General features: G+C 42.9%; 1 protein-coding gene across 1 annotated transcript in view; it reads left to right on the forward strand.

Annotated features, from left to right (window-relative positions):
* The window catches only part of LOC119655183 (cytospin-A-like), a 498,871-nt gene that overhangs the window by 149,824 nt on the left and 331,471 nt on the right, over positions 1–17,576 (forward strand). Inside the window, exon 2 of the mRNA XM_038060941.1 lies at positions 16,742–16,753. Within this exon, the coding sequence (XP_037916869.1) occupies positions 16,742–16,753 (12 nt within the window). The remainder of the gene's footprint in view (positions 1–16,741; positions 16,754–17,576) is intronic.

Raw genomic sequence — 17,576 nt, forward strand, 5'->3', positions numbered from 1 at the left:
ACATTGCGACATTGGCGATATTTCGTCGATATTTAATCGGTAATAATTTAAAGACGGAATTCAAGTGAGTTGCAGTAGCCACCGTGATCCGAAACTGCAAAAACGAAATCTGGGAATCTTGTCCGTCGGCAATCTGCTCTTCTGACCTGATAATTTATATCGATCGAAATGGAAACAGAATATATAATTAATTTTGAAATCCTGTCATGACCAATGTTGTATCTTCGTGGAAACTGAATCAAGATAATGAATGCGTACTTATGAAATCATATCACGTCTACGCGCCACATTTCCAGAGTGAGATGAAAATTCAGCTGGTGGTGATATGGAGCTTGACGATGAAAAAAGACCTCCGGTGAATGGCGTAAATTGTTTTCGAAGATGGATTGGATGACATTAATGCTACGGGGATGACGAAGGGCTGCTTTTTCTGGAGGTTCGGTACAGTTTTACGTCGTGGCAGTGCTCATTTGTTGCTAGCTTTTACGACGAAGATTCTATATCTGCAGCTCTGAAGTGACAACGACCCTGGTCAACATGTATCACTTAACCACGGCTGTCTAAGTTCATCGATAACCCACTAATGCTTGTTTATCCACCTCATTTTTACTGCAGATACTCTGTCTGGTCTCCTATCTCAAACTGTTTTTAACACTTCTTTACGCATGTAAACTGGTTTGTGGACTTAAATTACTCAAAAATTTATGTTCCAAGTTTTTTGCTGTTGTCTTTCGAAATGTTGGGCCTTTGTTTTCTGATTGGGTGCTAAATGTGGGATTTTGGCGCCATTAACCATGTGATATATGGATGAATGTGTGCCAATTGAATTTTTAAATAAATTGTAGAAGATAAAAGAGGTGAAGGTATTTCAACGGTGTTTTGATGATAGTAAATGTCGTCTCTGCAAAGAAACTTACTTATGTAATGAATTCATTGCGAGGAACTAAAGGTAGTGCAAAGATGCCCCAACGAAGCATTTTGGAATTTAAGGTCCTAATGAGTAGTGCTTGGAGGGTTATCCACACGGTGTCAGTTGGACGTAACACATTGACAATTACAAGTTCTTTGCAAGTCAAAAACTTTTTATACTTTTTTTAATGAAGGATTCTTAGAAGATACTGGCCTAGTCACGTCAATGTGTCCAATTTTTCCCCACTGAAACCACTTCCTTTTTCGTGCAATTCTCACATAACATTATAGTAAAATTCGAACGCATCTTACTGGTAGCATACGGATTCCGTGTCGGAGGAACTCATCATCTTGGCTGGCGATCCAGTGAGATACCCATTTTTCATCATCAACATCATCAACGGCGCAACAACCGGTATCCGGTCTAGGCCTGCCTTAATAAGGAACTCCAGACATCCCGGTTTTCCCCGAGGTCCACCAATTCGATATCCCTAAAAGCTGTCTGGCGTCCTGGCCCACGCCATCGCTCCATCCTAGGCAGGGTCTGCCTCGTCTTCTTTTCCTACCATAGATATTGCCCTTATAGACTTTCCGGGTGGGATCATCTTCATCCATACGGATTAAGTGACCCGCCCACCGTAACCTATTGAGCCGGATTTTATCCACAACCGGACGGTCATGGTATCGCTCATAGATTTCGTCATTGTGTAGGCTACGGAATCGTCCATCCTCATGTAGGGGGTCAAAAATTCTTCGGAGGATTCTTCTCTCGAACGCGGCCAAGAGTTCGCAATTTTTCTTGCTAAGAACCCAAGTTTCCGAGGAATACATGAGGACTGGCAAGATCATAGTCTTGTACAGTAAGAGCTTTGACCCTATGGTGAGACGTTTCGAGCGGAACAGTCTTTGTAAGCTGAAGTAGGCTCTGTTGGCTGACAATAACCGTGCGCGGATTTCATCATCGTAGTTGTTATCGGTTGTGATTTTGGACCCTAGATAGGAGAAATTCTCAACGGTCTCAAAGTTGTATTCCCCTATCCTTATTCTTGTTCGTGCTTGTGTTTGACCATTTTTCGGCATTCCTATACTCGCAATGTAGAGTCGAAACGCTGGTTAGCAAATCAAGGGGGAGGGGATACGACAGGTAGGGTAGTACCTTCCAGGCGAGTATTCGAAGTGTTTCCTAGACCGCTTTTGCGACATGTGACCTTGCATTTTTGTTCTGAAAAGTGACCTTGTCATGTCTGTCCTCCTCGCCGTTTTTCTTGCAGCGTCCGGTTGACCATTTCAAGACTTCGTCGTGGATCACTCCCACCAGACGCATAACAATGTTTTCTACCGTAAATGTTGCTCTTTGTCTGGAATGATAATGGCTAGCCTCGTGAAACTCATGATTTTTTACGTTTCGGAATGTCGTGATAGATCCACCTTTGGTCACCTGTTAAAATCGGATGAGAGAATTGCTTTCTTTCATTTCTATCAAGAAGCAATTCGCAGACTTGCAGACGTTTCCAATGGCTCTCTCAGACAATGTGGCAATCATTTCCTTTCCTCCTGAAACTTTTCCATGGCTTTCGATCGATCCCCAATGCCCCAGCAAGCTGCTATTTCGATTGACAGGAGCCTACATCCAATACTGCTTGCATTTTTTCGCATGTTCGATCTTCTTCAACCATCTATGGTTTATGTCTTCTACACTGAACCTACCATCTTTGAAACGCTGAAACGACTTTTGACACATACGAACCAAAAAAGCCACACTTTCTGAACATGACGTTTTACAGGCACAAAACTTTGCATTTTCAACACGGTGCAAACACACTTGTTGACAAGGCAAAGAAATAAAGTCAACTGCCTTGGATAGCTGACCCATGGGCCTTTCGGATGCGGTATTGTGACATGTAAGGTTCGAATCGGTTACCAAGATATTGCTATCTATCGGTAATGCGTTTGTACGGGTGCTTTCGGTACCTGCCCTATTCGATCAGAAACTGAGGGGAATTATAATTTATCGGCCCACGCTTTTTGCGTGACCACTTGGTTGCACGGATCAACAGGCTCTTCTTGAGCGCCCACTTCATCGCAAGCATTCCTTAGTTAAATGTCCAATGTAGTCTTCGCAGCGAACAGATTAGTGGAAATGATCTTGACACTCTCCCTGAGATTTATGTAGACTTCTGAACAGAATTCCTTACAGGGTTCTGTATTGCTCCGCTTGATATCTAATCGAAGTTTTGAAGGATTTAAGTATATGCCTACTCTTCTTCCTCCTATTTGGTTATAGCCTGTGTCCTCTGAGCTGCCCGGTTTGGTGGATTGGAAGGTTAGCCAGTTCACTATTTCACCAGCAGTTTGGTTTTCTGCTAGGTGATAAGCATCTTCTTGGCAATATAAAGTTGCAATCCATGTTAATACAATGTATATGTTGAAAGCTGGCTCTGTGGAGGTTCTTTGGTATGCTGGACTGGTTAAACCCCACCTCCAGGAAGGTCTGCTCACCCATCACTTTGTCAATCCAACCTCACATCCATTTGGGTTTTGGGCATGCAGTTTTACTCCCCTATATTCTGCCCTTCGAATTTGAAACCGATTGCGCCGCAGTGGCCTCTAGTTATGCCCGTAGGTCCAATTTCTGAATGCTTGCCTTGAAGATCAGCTTGTCACGCCTACCCTCAAAATCCGACAATATAAGACTGGGTTAAGCGCAGTAGTCGGATACCGCTTATTTCCGTCCACACAAAGGTAGGTGTTTAGAGACCTTCAAGCCATCTTCTCACCTCGCAGTACTTCTTCAAGCGCAGCCTTGATGACATTTCGCTGAATTGAACAGTACGTCTGTTTCATAATCGGGATCAACCCGCTGTTCCGCAATAAAAGGATGGATTACGGCTTTGAAAAAAGTTTTTACTATTCTGCTTAATAGTGTTATACAAATCATTAAAGAAGACTTGCGAGTGCAAATGCTCACAATTTCTTAGGGCAAACGATGTGAGAAAGAAAACTTAACTAAATCGAGATAATGAAAACTTGCGAGTACGTGGCCAGCATCCCTTTCGGGTTGCACCGATCGTGAAAAAATTGCCAGAAAGGGATTTTGGATGGTATGGTCATGTGATTCGACGAGCATGCACCAAGATTGGTCTGAACATCGAAGTCGATGCTAATCGTCCAAAAGGCTGGCCGAAACAACGGTGGCTTGATACGCTAGATGGGGATTTGAAAACCTCTCAATTACATCCTGATCAAGCTTTTGATAAAACAAAATGGGGGAACCGATAACGACGTGCTGACCGCGCTTGTGAACTTGTCAAAGGCTGAAGAAAAAGAAGATGATATCAAATACCGCTCTATATTCTATTTGCCGTGGAATTACGTCGGTCGCTAATCGGAAATGTTCATGCGAATATTGTTTACTCTTGCACTGTTACTGTTTATAACCAATATTCGTTTTTTTCTGCTTTCTGCGCGCCCTGATAAATCTACCATGTTGTTTCCCGATCCGTACTGGACCTTTGTCATATTCTTTTCAAATATGCACGTTGATCCCAGCTAGCCTAAAGCCTTTCACAGGATGTCTTGAGTTTAGGGATGGCTACCTTGATGATGAATCTGGGCTTAAGAATTCACTCACAGTCTTTCCTGCTTGCCATAAGAGGTAGCTAAAAAGGATAGAAGTTTGTGTGCTAGCAAATTGCAAATTTTGAAACTTTATTGCTACCGAAACGTCAACAATACCTCGGATAGGAACTGATCGCACACGATGAACTTTGGCTATGGAAAACGGCCTATAATTGGTTTCTGGAATATGTGCACGCTCCTTGACAATAGTAGCAAGGGTCCTCAGAATGCTTATTTTTTCCAACTCGAACGAGAATTTCAACGATATGCTGGGCCTAAGCGAATTAGGATCGGCGGACTCTGGAGAGTATTCCTCTCCTTCTTGTCACGCTAATGGCAATATGCTTTTGTATTTTGAAACCACATGGTTGGTAGTAGACGCGAATTCGTTGTCGGGTTGCTTCTGATGACTCCGGCAAGGCGCGCTCTCTTGACCTGGGAGCCGGTCTCTGAAAGACTTCAAAATGCAAAATTCCGATCCACGTTAAGGAGCATCACAATCTACGGACATGTGATGGGGAAACACAATCTTGACAACCGTGACAGTTGTGGTAATAGTTTTGTGGATTTCTGCGACTTCCACCGCTTCGTCACTGGTAGTACATTGTTCGAGCACAGAACCATAAGCTCAGTTGGGTTTCAACTGACTGGCATCATACGGGCAATCGGTTCGACCACTTTCCAATCAGAAGTAAAATTTGGAATTTTCTGCTGGATGTGTGTGAAAAAAAGGCACCGACATTGGCCGTGAAAGAGATCATGTGCTGATGGCCAATTTCGCTTGGATGCGTGTTGTAACCGCCACTTTTCGCAAGGCTGGGTTCTGCAACTCTCTAAATTAAATATCGACCGCTTGTATGATCGAACTGTCGGTCGACAGCGCACTTTTCTCGGGTGCTACACAGGTCGCCGGCCACATCCTGAAGGGACGTCATAAGATCTGGAAGGGGTTGACAGCTTCTTTGACCCCTGCGAGTGATGGCGAGCGTGATGCGCTCGAACTCCAATACCGAGCGAAATCCCGAGAAATTCAGCATAGTCTACGCCGTGACAAGAGAGTATGGTCAGGGAAGTGGAAGATTCCGCAGAATGCAATGATTTCAGAGGTGTGTATTTCTGCCATCAAAGACGGGGACCCGCTTTGAGTGTGGCAGTTGGAGGGGGATCTACGTGCCCCCTGCCATCGTACAGATAATAGTTAAAATAATCCTGGGACGCATCTGGAGCCGTTATCGGAATGATAAATGATGACGCAAAATATCACGTGCTGCACTGGGGTAGAATCTCAAAGGATTTTGAAATTCAAAGCGGAATTCGTTAGGGTTGCATTTTGTCACCGATATTATTCCTTCTTGTTATCGGTGACGTTTTCATGCTGGGTTGTCCTAAGGACGTGGAGGAATTCAATGAAGAGCATCGAAAGCGTCGATCAATTTGTATATCAAGAAAGCGTTGCATCAAGCTTCTTTGGACGGCGCTAGTATGCGAACTTTGAACGTGGTCGAACATCTACTGAAGACGCAGGTTGTCCGATTGAGTTGGCTGCGCCTGAAAACGTCCAGAGAGTCCTAAAAATCGTTATGTTCGATCGTAGAACAAGGTTGGAGGACATATGTACGATGAAGATATCAAAGGACGCTGTGTCCAAAATTGTACATGAAAATTATATTCCAAGTACGTGCCGCATTTACTCACAGTGGAGCAAAAACAAGAGGATTTATAATTATACTCTTAAATTGCGTTAGGTGAACAGAGACGAAAGGGCGAAAGCCGGCCAAAGCGTCAGACACAACAGTCAGCAGGCAAGGTTGTGACCTCTGTTCGAGACACTCCATGGAATTTTGCTTTTCGACTTTCTTCAGGAGGGCCAGACAGAACAGTGACTACTTTATTGAATTATGGGATCGATTGATTGACGCAATTAAGTAGAAAAGGCCTCACATGGCAAGGAAAAAGCCGCTGTTTCACCAGGATAATGCGCTCATTCACAAATAGATGAAAACAATTCGCACGATTTATGATTCGAATTGCTCCCATACCTATCTTGCTGAATCTGAATCTTGATGAATAAAGTCGAATTTTGCCAAAAAAAATGCGTGTTTGTTAGTTAGGCTCAAGATTTAATGACCCACGTGTTGTCATATAGCACATGGAAAGTGAACTTCTTTGCGTCGTATTATCGGAGTTCGCTGGCCTGGCACTATCTCAAACGAAGAACTACGTCGGCCAACAAACCAGGGACTCATATGTACTGTGATCGGAAGTGGCATTGGATAGGTTACACATTAAGAAGGGGGGATAAGTGCATTGTTGGCTACGCGATGCAGGCGTCTGGGGAAGTCGTGTGGGGAGCTAAAGTGTATTTCAGGTAACGGCGAACGATGGCGCGTAGATATGGTTAACCCGCTATATTCCACCAAGGGGGTAAATGGTAACTATATATATACCTTGATGTACCGAGGGACGTTATGTTTCGCAATAAGGGTACATTTAGGATATTTCCCACCTATTTGAGAGAGTTCCCTATCTTTTCTATTTTACCTAGTAAATCGTCACTTTGTTCATCGTTGCTGCATGTTACAATGTTCTTTACGGGGTCCTGCATAGTAGTTGTTGCTTTTCGTACTTCTTGGTCATCTGCATGATCTCCTGAAGGTGGTCAATATTGAGGTTCCAAGCCTTGGAACGGTCTGTCCGTTTGTATTCACAAGCATTTTATGCGGAAATATATTTCATTCACAAAATTAATTTTAAAAGATAACTAAAACCTACGAAATTCCTCGGATACAATGAATGGAATGATTTTATGCTAGGTTTAACGTGAACGAAAATTATTTTTTTCTCCGAATTCCACTATGTAAAGTATCAATGAAAGTTCTTGATCAGTAGGGCAGGTAGGTAGGTATCAGTGGCCGCTCGGAGGAGCCCAATTAGCGCTTTGGTGCGCCATTTTGATGCACAAACTCCTAAGACCGTGACTGTTGTTATGGGAGCAGGGAGGCAGAGTCCAGCCGGCTCGGATCCTCAGAGCCAGCCTGTAGCATTCACGAAAGAAAACAGCTCTCCCACCCTGCAGCTAGAAATCTCTCTGAGGTCCCCAAAGAATGGTTTATCCAATGTCCACGACCTGACTGCCAGAGCTGGGCAATCGCAGAGAAAGTTCATGAGGGTTTCCTTTCCTTCCCCATAGCTTCGGCAATGTGAGTTGTAGGGTATGCCGAGCCTAGCGGCGTGGTCCGCTGTGGGCCAGTGCCCCGTGCAGACCGACGTAATCTTGAATGTATTTGCACGCGTCTGGCACAGGAGCTCTAGTGATCGGGCTATGTTATAAGCGGGCCGAATTCTCCTTGACTTGGCACAGCTTGTAAGCATTCACCATCTCAGGCCCGCGGCTGCTAGGTAGTGCGAGCAGACTCGGCCCCCGATAGTCGCCAGTGGAACACCGCCTGTATTCGCCGAGGGACTGCCAAGAGCAGAGCCTTGCCTGGCCAATCCGTCAACCTGCTCATTCCCCTCTATGTTCCTATGTCCGGGAAACCAGAGGAAAGTGACCTTGAGCGTGCCGCCCAGATAGTTGAGCGCGTCTCTGGACTGCCCCACCAGCCGGGAAGATGTCGTCGTTGAGTACAAGGTCTTGATGGCCGCTTGGCTGTCGGTCAGAATGGCTATGTTACTTCCAATATCGCCAGTACTTCCGCCTGGAATACATTGGCGAAACCTAGGAGACTATACGACTTGAATATACCATGTGTATTCGAGAAAACCCCGCGCCGACTCCATAGGCCATCTTTGATCCGTCTGTAAAAAATACTGTATCCTTCCGGTCTTCCACTTTGCCCTGTTTGGAAGGTCCACAGCAAAGTTTCTCGTGAAGTTCAGCTTGCGTGTAACATAGTCCGTGGGGATCCCCAGATTTCCGGAGGTATTTCATCTAGGCTGTTTCTGTGGCCGTAGGATTTCGCTGCCCAGCATCCGGACTCACGTAGTCTGACGGCACTGCACGCTGCAACATATTTGATGTGGAGGTCTAGGGGGAGAAGATGCATGAGTACATTGAGAGCATCTGCCGGGCAGGACTGCAGAGCTCCAGTAGCAACCGCACGTGCGGTTCTTTGAATTCTATTAAGCTTCTTGATTAGTATTTTCTGACATTGGGTAGATAACGAAGGAGTGAAAGGTAAGGAAACGCGGATCTAGAATTAGGCGACAAAAACAATATAATGTATATATGTGTAAAGTGTGGATCTTGTACATTTTCCCTCCACGCAGTCCAGTCTGCTATTAGGAAGTGCCGATTCAGGACTCATTCCTAAGAAATCATCATTCATTGATTTTACGTAATTATATCATCAATAGATTAAAAGACCAGGATTACCAAAAAAGGTTATCTATTAGTTCCCTCGAACCATTGCCAAAAATTGACAAAGATAAATTTGGTCGTTGATCACTTTCCATTATTGGCGCATCTTTTTAACTTTTTTTAGCTGTTTTCTTTACTGCAAAGCACCTTCCACTGGAAGATCCCGACTGTGCTCCGACTATTTGATTGCTCAGAATTAGCTCCTTCAGCAAAACATCTTCCCATAATAAACTAAATATCAAATTTCCGTGCTACAAACAAAACATTGTGTTTTGCACCTAAGCACCATTTGTGGTCCTCCGGCCGCCGTTTGTCATTAATATTGGCGAGTCGGTGGACTTCTCAATGGGCATTGACTTCAAAATACGTTGCTTGTTTGTTATGAATATCAATTATGTGTGATATAATCTTCGATAGGTGCCCAAGATCCCAACTCATCGTCGATTGAGCCAAGTTGAATGCCTTTCAGTCGATTGTTATCCATCGATATGCATGCATTTCGCGGAAACTGCTGTGGAGAGCTCCGTTTTCATGTCAAAATAGTCCGTAAAACGCAGTTTTAATCGACACTAAATTTTGCTTGACCAAACATTGTTGCTGAGGTCTGCAATGCGTTAATAGTACGTTCCGCGCGAAAGAGAATTTTTGTGAAGCTTTTAAGTGTTTTTCTTTCTCAACTGCTTGACTGTTCAATTAATTTTCGTACCTTATTTATAGATTAGATATCAGATAAAAGACCTGCTCTCAAATAAGCCACAACTTATTTCCGTGGTCAGCATCCACCGAACCTACCATTAAAAATCCAATCAATTTATTAACACAATCTCAGATACGATACCACCTTGATTCAACGCAATTAGATCTCTGAAAGTAGCCAATATTCATGCTGTGCATTAATTTGCAGCCCTGGGAGTATCTTTTCGTCGGAGACAAACAGTCGCGGTGGAGCTCAGACAAACTCGATTAAGATTTCTAGCATAATTTGATCGCAATAATAGAATGGCTAACAGCAAGTGCTTATGTGCCCTGTGGACCGCTAGCCGCCACCTATAAATTCTTGTTAAAAAATGTCTGTGCCATAATGTGTCCACTTTATTACCGAGTTTGGACAGAAAACATATTAGATAGTTGCCGTATCTTATGCCATGTTATTAAGTGTGAGTATCGTTTAGAGATGCGGAAAGCGAAAGCCGGTGCATCTGATTATAGACGAAGTGGTTTTACTCTAAAATTGTATTGAGATGTTCTGGAGAATATATTACTGATGGAAATATTGGCTTGAACTTAGTCTTTTGCTCATGAGAGTTTTCAGAATCATTTATAAATGACTGACAAATTGCTACTGCTCTTTGATCTTAGTTGAGACTTAGACTCATGTAAAGTACCTTGTAATGACTTGGTGTGACACATAAGGTCCTGCCGGGTTCTTTAATCGATTTGTGGGACCCTACCGGGACCTAAAGTGTAGAAAGCAGAAAATCGCGGGAACCTATCGGAAAATACATGCGATGTTAAAACTGAAAATTAAAAAATTTACCCTCAACAACTCACGTGGAGTCATTGAACTCGGGACCCGAGTTCCGTGTTCGAGAGGAAAGATCCATAACGGATTACACTTTCTTTCCCTTCACCTCTCTAATTCCTGCAGGGTGCACGCAAAAAATTACAAGGGCATCTCCCATTTTTATGACCTGAGAATAGCAAGGACGGCAGGGAACCTCGAAGCTCATGGGTCCTGAAGATCTAAGCCAGAAGAGACAGGCATGAGTCTGAGCTGGTGCCTGAGTATTTGCAAATGCAAATTTTGTCCACGCCTTCTCAACCAGGATCAAAAAACCAATCGATTAGGTCAGATACAGAACTTGAAAAAAGAGGCTCAAAGTGGTGCAAACTACTCTTCAAAGTGGTTACTGGTGATGAGAGTTAGTGTTACGAGTATAAGCTAGAAACAAAGTAAGCATCAAACCAGACAAAAAGAGCAAACAAGCGAAGTCGAACGTGGAGACCATGGTCATCGTCTTTTCTGATGTTCATGGAATTGTCGATTGGGTGAATTCGCTCCCCCTGGTCAGACTGGATTGGTTGTGTGGAAGAAAAACTCGGATCTCTGGCGATCAGGCGATTCTTTTCTTTTCATCACGGTAATGCCCCCCACGCACGGCGTTATAAATGGACCGCTATTTGGCCTCTTAGAAGTGGTCTGTCAATTCCCATCCTCAGTATTCGTCAGTTCTAGCTTCACGCGAATTTTTTTTATTCGTTAAGGAATATCTAAAATGTAAGCGTTTTCATAATTTGGAGGCGGTCGAAACACGTCAACTCAACGATATCAATGTTGGAGAGTTTTAGAAGGGCTTCAAACTATGAAAAAGACTGGCCAAATGCCTTACATCTAGTGGGCAGTGCTTTGAACATTGAACTTCTGACAATGGAAATATGGCACGAACGTGCATTGATCCCAAAGCTACAGCCGAATTCGCTGGATTTGATGAAGAAGTCAACAAAAGATTTGTTGTTATTCTCCAAGCGATATCTTCAGGTAGATCGCTTTACTTTTTTTAATTTTGATAATTTACCTGTGAATCCACTGTCCAGCACGGGCGATATTATAATACATTATTATTATGAAGACTTTACTCCTCCATTTGAAAAATTCTTAGAAAAGAAAAGCTTGTCGAAGTTGATACAAGTTCTTCCGTTACCGATAATGTCCATTGTTGCTTCTGGTATCATACTTTTAAGATTAGTTCTTGAGTCGGTCGATTTGTTGCACCCCGAAACAATTTTTGTTGGAGTCAGATTCGTCTTTGTCAAAGTTGAAATGTCAGACTACTTCAACATGGGTTCAGTTACATCTGAATCAGAAACGGCCCGGCAGGCTTGCTCATAGAAGATTCAGTGTTTAATAGTCATCATAAAAATTTTCAATTTCTGACAATTCCTATAAAGTAAATCCGACTCAGCAGAAAAGCTGTAAGATTCATGTTGTATTCAGCATAGGAAGATTCGGAGCGCACCTAATCTATAACGATGAAGTTTCCGATGTGTTCTATAATAGGTTTCGGGAGAGTAGAAATCGAAGGGGTTAAGCAAGAAACAACTCTGCAGGGAAATCGCAAAGCCGGTTGTTTTATTTCGCTAGGATGCTTTGAGAATGGAGAAGGAGCGGTCCGTATCCGCATTTTACACCACTAGCCGTTTCATGTAGCGAAGAACTTATAAGCAACTCTCGTCGATTAGAATGGGCAAGCAACCATCCTGGGTGGGAAGAGCTGTCTCAAAACCTAAACGAAATTGGCTAAGTGACCATGAAGGTCTGCCCGCAAATAATGAAACACTATCAAAGTGCTCAGCTGACACGTTCTTGCACAGCTCTCTGCTAGCCAGGCTCGGGAATGTGGGGAGTCCTTTGAACACTTTGATCCCTCACGTGTCACTTTTATAAAATCAACGTGCCTATACCGATGCGTCTACACCAGATCTAAAAATAACCCAACGAACGAGGGAATTCACGACGGCTTAACGAGATAAACCAGAACGTGAGCTAAACCTGGAAAATAAAAGAAAATGGCTCGACCGGATGCTTGGCACCGTGGATCTTCGGGCCCGAGTGCCGCGATCGAGCGAGAGAAATCTACACCGGATCACAGCTTTAATCATTGTTTCCTCTGCTTCATTGACGTAACCCTTAAGGTTCCCTCCCTTTCCGTGACATCTTCCGGCCATTATTTGGAAAATAAATATGAATAATAATTAATAAAATTAAAACAAAACTTTCGGTTCCACCCAGAGCTCTGCGTGTTGAAGTGCATGTTTATTGCTATTAATAAAAATGGAAATTTATTAAATTAAAAATTTATAATATCTGGAAATTCTCTTCATGCACACGCTACTCGCGGGCAGATCGATTACCGGACCGAGCGGTAAGATTCTCAAATTATTAAGGGAGCACGGTATTGAATACATTAACTATAACCAGCCAATGATACAGTCCAGGCAACATTCCTTTGCGCACAGTATTTCTTCGGAATCGTATTATACATCAATTCACAAAAATTGAAAAGAAAATCAACAAAAACACTTGGAGTCGAAACTAGCATAGCGTCTCCTCTAGTACGAATCGAAAACTCTTCCCAAACTATGAGTGTTTCCATCGATGTCACACAATTTCAAGCGAAACTAACGCAGGAAAGAAAATCATCACTCTACGCGACACAGACAAAAATTTTGTTTTTGTTTTCGATACACTCGGTTGCTAATTTTGAAAGTTGTCAAGCTATGAAAACCACCAAAAATCAGAGAAAACTTCACAAAACAGTTAACTATGAAAAAGTCCTCCAGGCTACAATCTTTTTAAATAAAATTTCCTTGATTGAAAACGGAAAATCGCGGAAAACCGAAAGCAATCCTCCAATTGATTTTAACCCACCGCGGTTCAAAATCCTTCCCCAAAGTTTGTCGTACAAAGAACGAACCTGTCAACTCGCTTCCAACACGTTCCTCTGCCCATTAGTCGTCTTTCGATCAGCCGGTCTCGCTACATTTGGCCTTGAACTTCTCGAGTTAATATTGCGACCAGCATGCGCAGCAGTGTTGACGGAAGCGGGATATCATTCCCCTCTGTCATAATCAATTCGCCCGAACGCAGTCAATAATATGCAATATACGGCAAAATTTAAGGGAATTGCACATTATAGAATGCATTATTTGATTAAATTAATCCCGAAAAAGGCGAAAATCCCGCTCCCGTCACGAAGCCGCGGTTACTACAAACTTCATCGGATGCTATGCAGTTGAGAAGCGAGGTGAAATACTCCTTCCACCTTATAAGCCGTTTATCATCGGGCCGCCGGAAGTCTTCCACCTTGAAATTCTTCCATTGTGGAATATTGGCTACCGAAATCAACACTATTTTCTTCTCTTTTCTGCTTCCCTGGCCAGCAAATTGGTGAATACCCTTTATCACGACCCACTCCATGCTGTACTTGGTGGTATCGAAGGTCAAGCGCGCCGTGCTTGCCCTACGCTCGCAGCGATTACTAGAGGTCTCAGTTTCCTGCGACTTCCGATTCGCTTCCTTATTTCCGCAACAAACTAGTTCATGTGGCGATTTTTCAGTATGTAGATAACAACTTGAAAAGTGGCCTTTAATGGCGGCCTAGTAGTTACAATTATTTTCCAGCATATTTCCAAGATATATACCGTCCGATTAGTAAGACAGCTCTTCCGCTGCCGAAGGACAGGTGGGTCATGCGTGGAAATCAAAGTTCTCCGGCCTTGCGAGTAGGAATGAATACAGCAGCAAAAAGATGTCATCAAGTGATGATACCGCACTTGTTATACTTATCCACAAGGCAACTCTTAAATCGACTGAAAATATAGTTGACTCGGTTGGTCCTAAGTTGGGTGTCTATTCAAACTGAATTGAATTTTGATTGATTCTGTGCAAGGAAAACGTATCACCAACGACGAGCTAGTTGTGATTGCTCTGCGGTTTTGAAAATGACCATCCGGACTAACTATCGTCTTTGGAAGGCCTGAGAGGCCTGAAATATCTGGCCAACATGCGGGTACCGCATGTTCGTAAATCCGAAGCCAGTAGTCATATCTGCTCATCTTCTGGTTGAGAGATGCCGAGGTAAGGTTTGAGATCAGTAGGCTGTACCTTATCGAAGCCAGAGACAAAAGAAACATCGTGAAACGCTTTTTCATACGTTCTGCTTGCCACGACTAGTAGGAGAAAATGCTGAGGTTTAAACCCACAGGCAGGGATCAACATGTAGATCTATCGACTCTGTTTTGAGCATTCTTAATCCTGTTATCATCTATTTACAGTAAACAAGCAAGCGTTTGGAGTACCTCTCAGATGGTAAACAACTCATCCAATGCAAACTTCGCCAGCAAATTCTGCAATGTCACCTGGTCGTTTGTGTACAACAATATGTCTTTCTGAAAGAGGGGATGCCTCTTGAAAGCCCTGCATTGGCCCTCGGGATTGGAATATTGGCTTTTTATTCTGTTTTTAGGAGCAGTCAACGACGTCGGACGCTTGCCGGTTTCCTAGACGATTTTATTCCGATTTCGCTGCACCTATTATGATGAAACTTTGGTAGGCATATCAGACACACGCATCATGATTTTGCATCGAATATAAGGTGGATCCCCCTTACATATGAAACTGAAGATGACAAATTGAAAACAACTCTTCCTGAACTAAATGCAAACGAATGAATTGTCGTTATTTGAAGCTACGAAAAGTTAATTTTAAACTTGGAAGCACTGGTCGGAATTTGAACGGGGCCTAATCTAGATACATAATCCCTCACCGGCTATTGAAACATGACATACTGTATTCTATCCACGAGTTGTCCGTTCGAAATAACATCATTTAACTCTGAATCAAATTGTAAGCCGATAACCAAGTTCAAATTATATTGGATCAAAATCAAGATCACGATCAGTGTTGATGCCAAGATAAACACAATATCAGATACTCAGTTTTCTTTCCCGTTTACGAAATTCAATCTTCCGTGAGAAAGTCACGGATCACTAGCTCGAGACACAAAGCCAGACTCAACTGCAGACTATTCTCGAGCGAATTAGACTTGCCGACCATGTAACAACATTCTAGACCAATTCGAAACGGCTGCTATCAACACCGGGCGATGAATGTCCAAGAGAGGTCTTGTGTGGATAAACTAAGGCCAACTGTGCGATCTTGGAAGCATACGAACACAATCTATAGATATGATGATCCCGCAAACCTCACAGAGCTACTTACGGTCATGGAGGACTTTTTATCGATCTTGTCTTGAACTTCTTGGATGTCATCTGGAACATGATGCGGCATAAAATGCAATATTGCCGACTACTTATGCGATCATTTCCTGGCAATCTTTTTCTATCTCCAATCAAATCTGCTTGTTTCCCTGGATTTTCTAGGAAAACTTCGTTTGGCCATCACATAAGTAACTTTCATTTTCAGCATAAAGAAAAAAGAGGGAAAGATGAAGGTCCATATCGTTTCACGCTTTGCTAATCCTCATGCACCTTCATCCGCAGCCTAGCCAACAAACAGACAAACAATCATGACTACTAGCATTTTTTCTGCGAGAAATATCAACAAGATCAAGTACCATCATCATTGGTATCACCATTTCATCGCCACGACCAGGCACATGGCCGTCTCGATTGCCAATAGAAGTGAGTGAATAGAAGGGTCATCCAAGTTCTTGATCATTTCCTTCTTGGATCGCTCTAGGATTTCTTCTGCGTTTTTCCTGTCTTTTGTTGCTTTTCGTCAAGTCATATATGTCGTCTAACATCTCAGTAAGATGCCTGTCTCTGAGTTATGGATATGTCTTTCGATAGACGTGAATTGGATGGAATACAGGTGTGTGATTGAAAAAGTGGTTTGAAGTGTCTCACTTGTTGTTGTCAGTTGAATTAAATAATAAATCTCGACGGTACGGGCTGCCTGTTGGCGGTGATGTTGCCGGGGGACAATGATGTTTGCTGAACAATTCTACAAACAAACAGGTGATGACAAGATGAACATTGATTTGTATGAGGGGGAATTCTTCGAAATGGTCACGGATCAGGGTGATTACTTCCATATAGATGTTAAGGAGCGAAATGCTGAGGAGATGGATAGTATGGGACTGAAATCCAATGTGGATTTCAAATGGGAATTACATTGCAAATCTCGGGAGGGTTTTTGCTAGTTTTCTATTGCCTTTTATCGCTGGTCGAGGAATATCATATGAGACTAATCTACTGGTGCTTAATTTTAAGTTATTATGTATTGAACCTTTCCAAATTGGTCTAATAAATTCATTTTTTCTTCCGTTTCAGAGATTCACAGCGGTAAGCAATCGGTCGTACATTTTTGGAATTTTATAATATTGAAAGATACAACATCAAAAACTTAGTTCCTCCTAAATAAGCGCTCATAGTGGAACTGACACAAGCAGTTTGCGGGCAGTTAACGTCAAATAACCGCATATTTTGGTTAGCCTTTATGGGTGGAATGGAATTCATCCACACGCAATTATCTAGTGAATATCCCTTACATTTTCTACTCTTGAGCTGGAACTTGTAATAAACAATAAAGCGTCATGAGGCAATTAAGTCTATTGGAGTCGACTCTTCTCGACCACAGCCACAGATCTATAGTTTAGGAAAATTTATCGCTTAGTACTGAAGTGTGGCTCTTTAGGATTAGGATTTTCAGAAGTCCGGAAAGTGCCTTTTAAGAGAACTGCGTATAAGACGTAAAGATTTGTGGCTCCCCTCGGGCACCACCTTGACGTGGGGCGGTAGCCTGTAGTAGCTCGCTAATCCACTAATAGCATCCAAATATGAATATGGAAGCTTGGAGGAGGATTTGTACTCTCCATGCGAAAAGAAGTCACGGGAAAATTTGGGAGACCATATACATCAGTTCAACGGCGCGCCTAACGCGCGGCACAGTAACCCACAATCTGTCGGCGGCATTATTGCCTAAAAATCTTCCAGAAAATAGAAGAGGATGGGACAGGAGAACAAAACAACTGCGACTAAAGGAGGAGGTTTACAGGCTGAGTCTTGCTTGTCAGCACCTTGTCTTGATGGTGTGGACAAATCTAGTCTAATACCGGTCTGTGAAGACCTATCCATGAAAATCGAACACCGTGAACCTGGGAAGGTT

This window comes from Hermetia illucens, chromosome 4 (assembly GCF_905115235.1).
Source record: "Hermetia illucens chromosome 4, iHerIll2.2.curated.20191125, whole genome shotgun sequence".
Classification (NCBI taxonomy): Eukaryota; Metazoa; Arthropoda; class Insecta; order Diptera; family Stratiomyidae; genus Hermetia; species Hermetia illucens.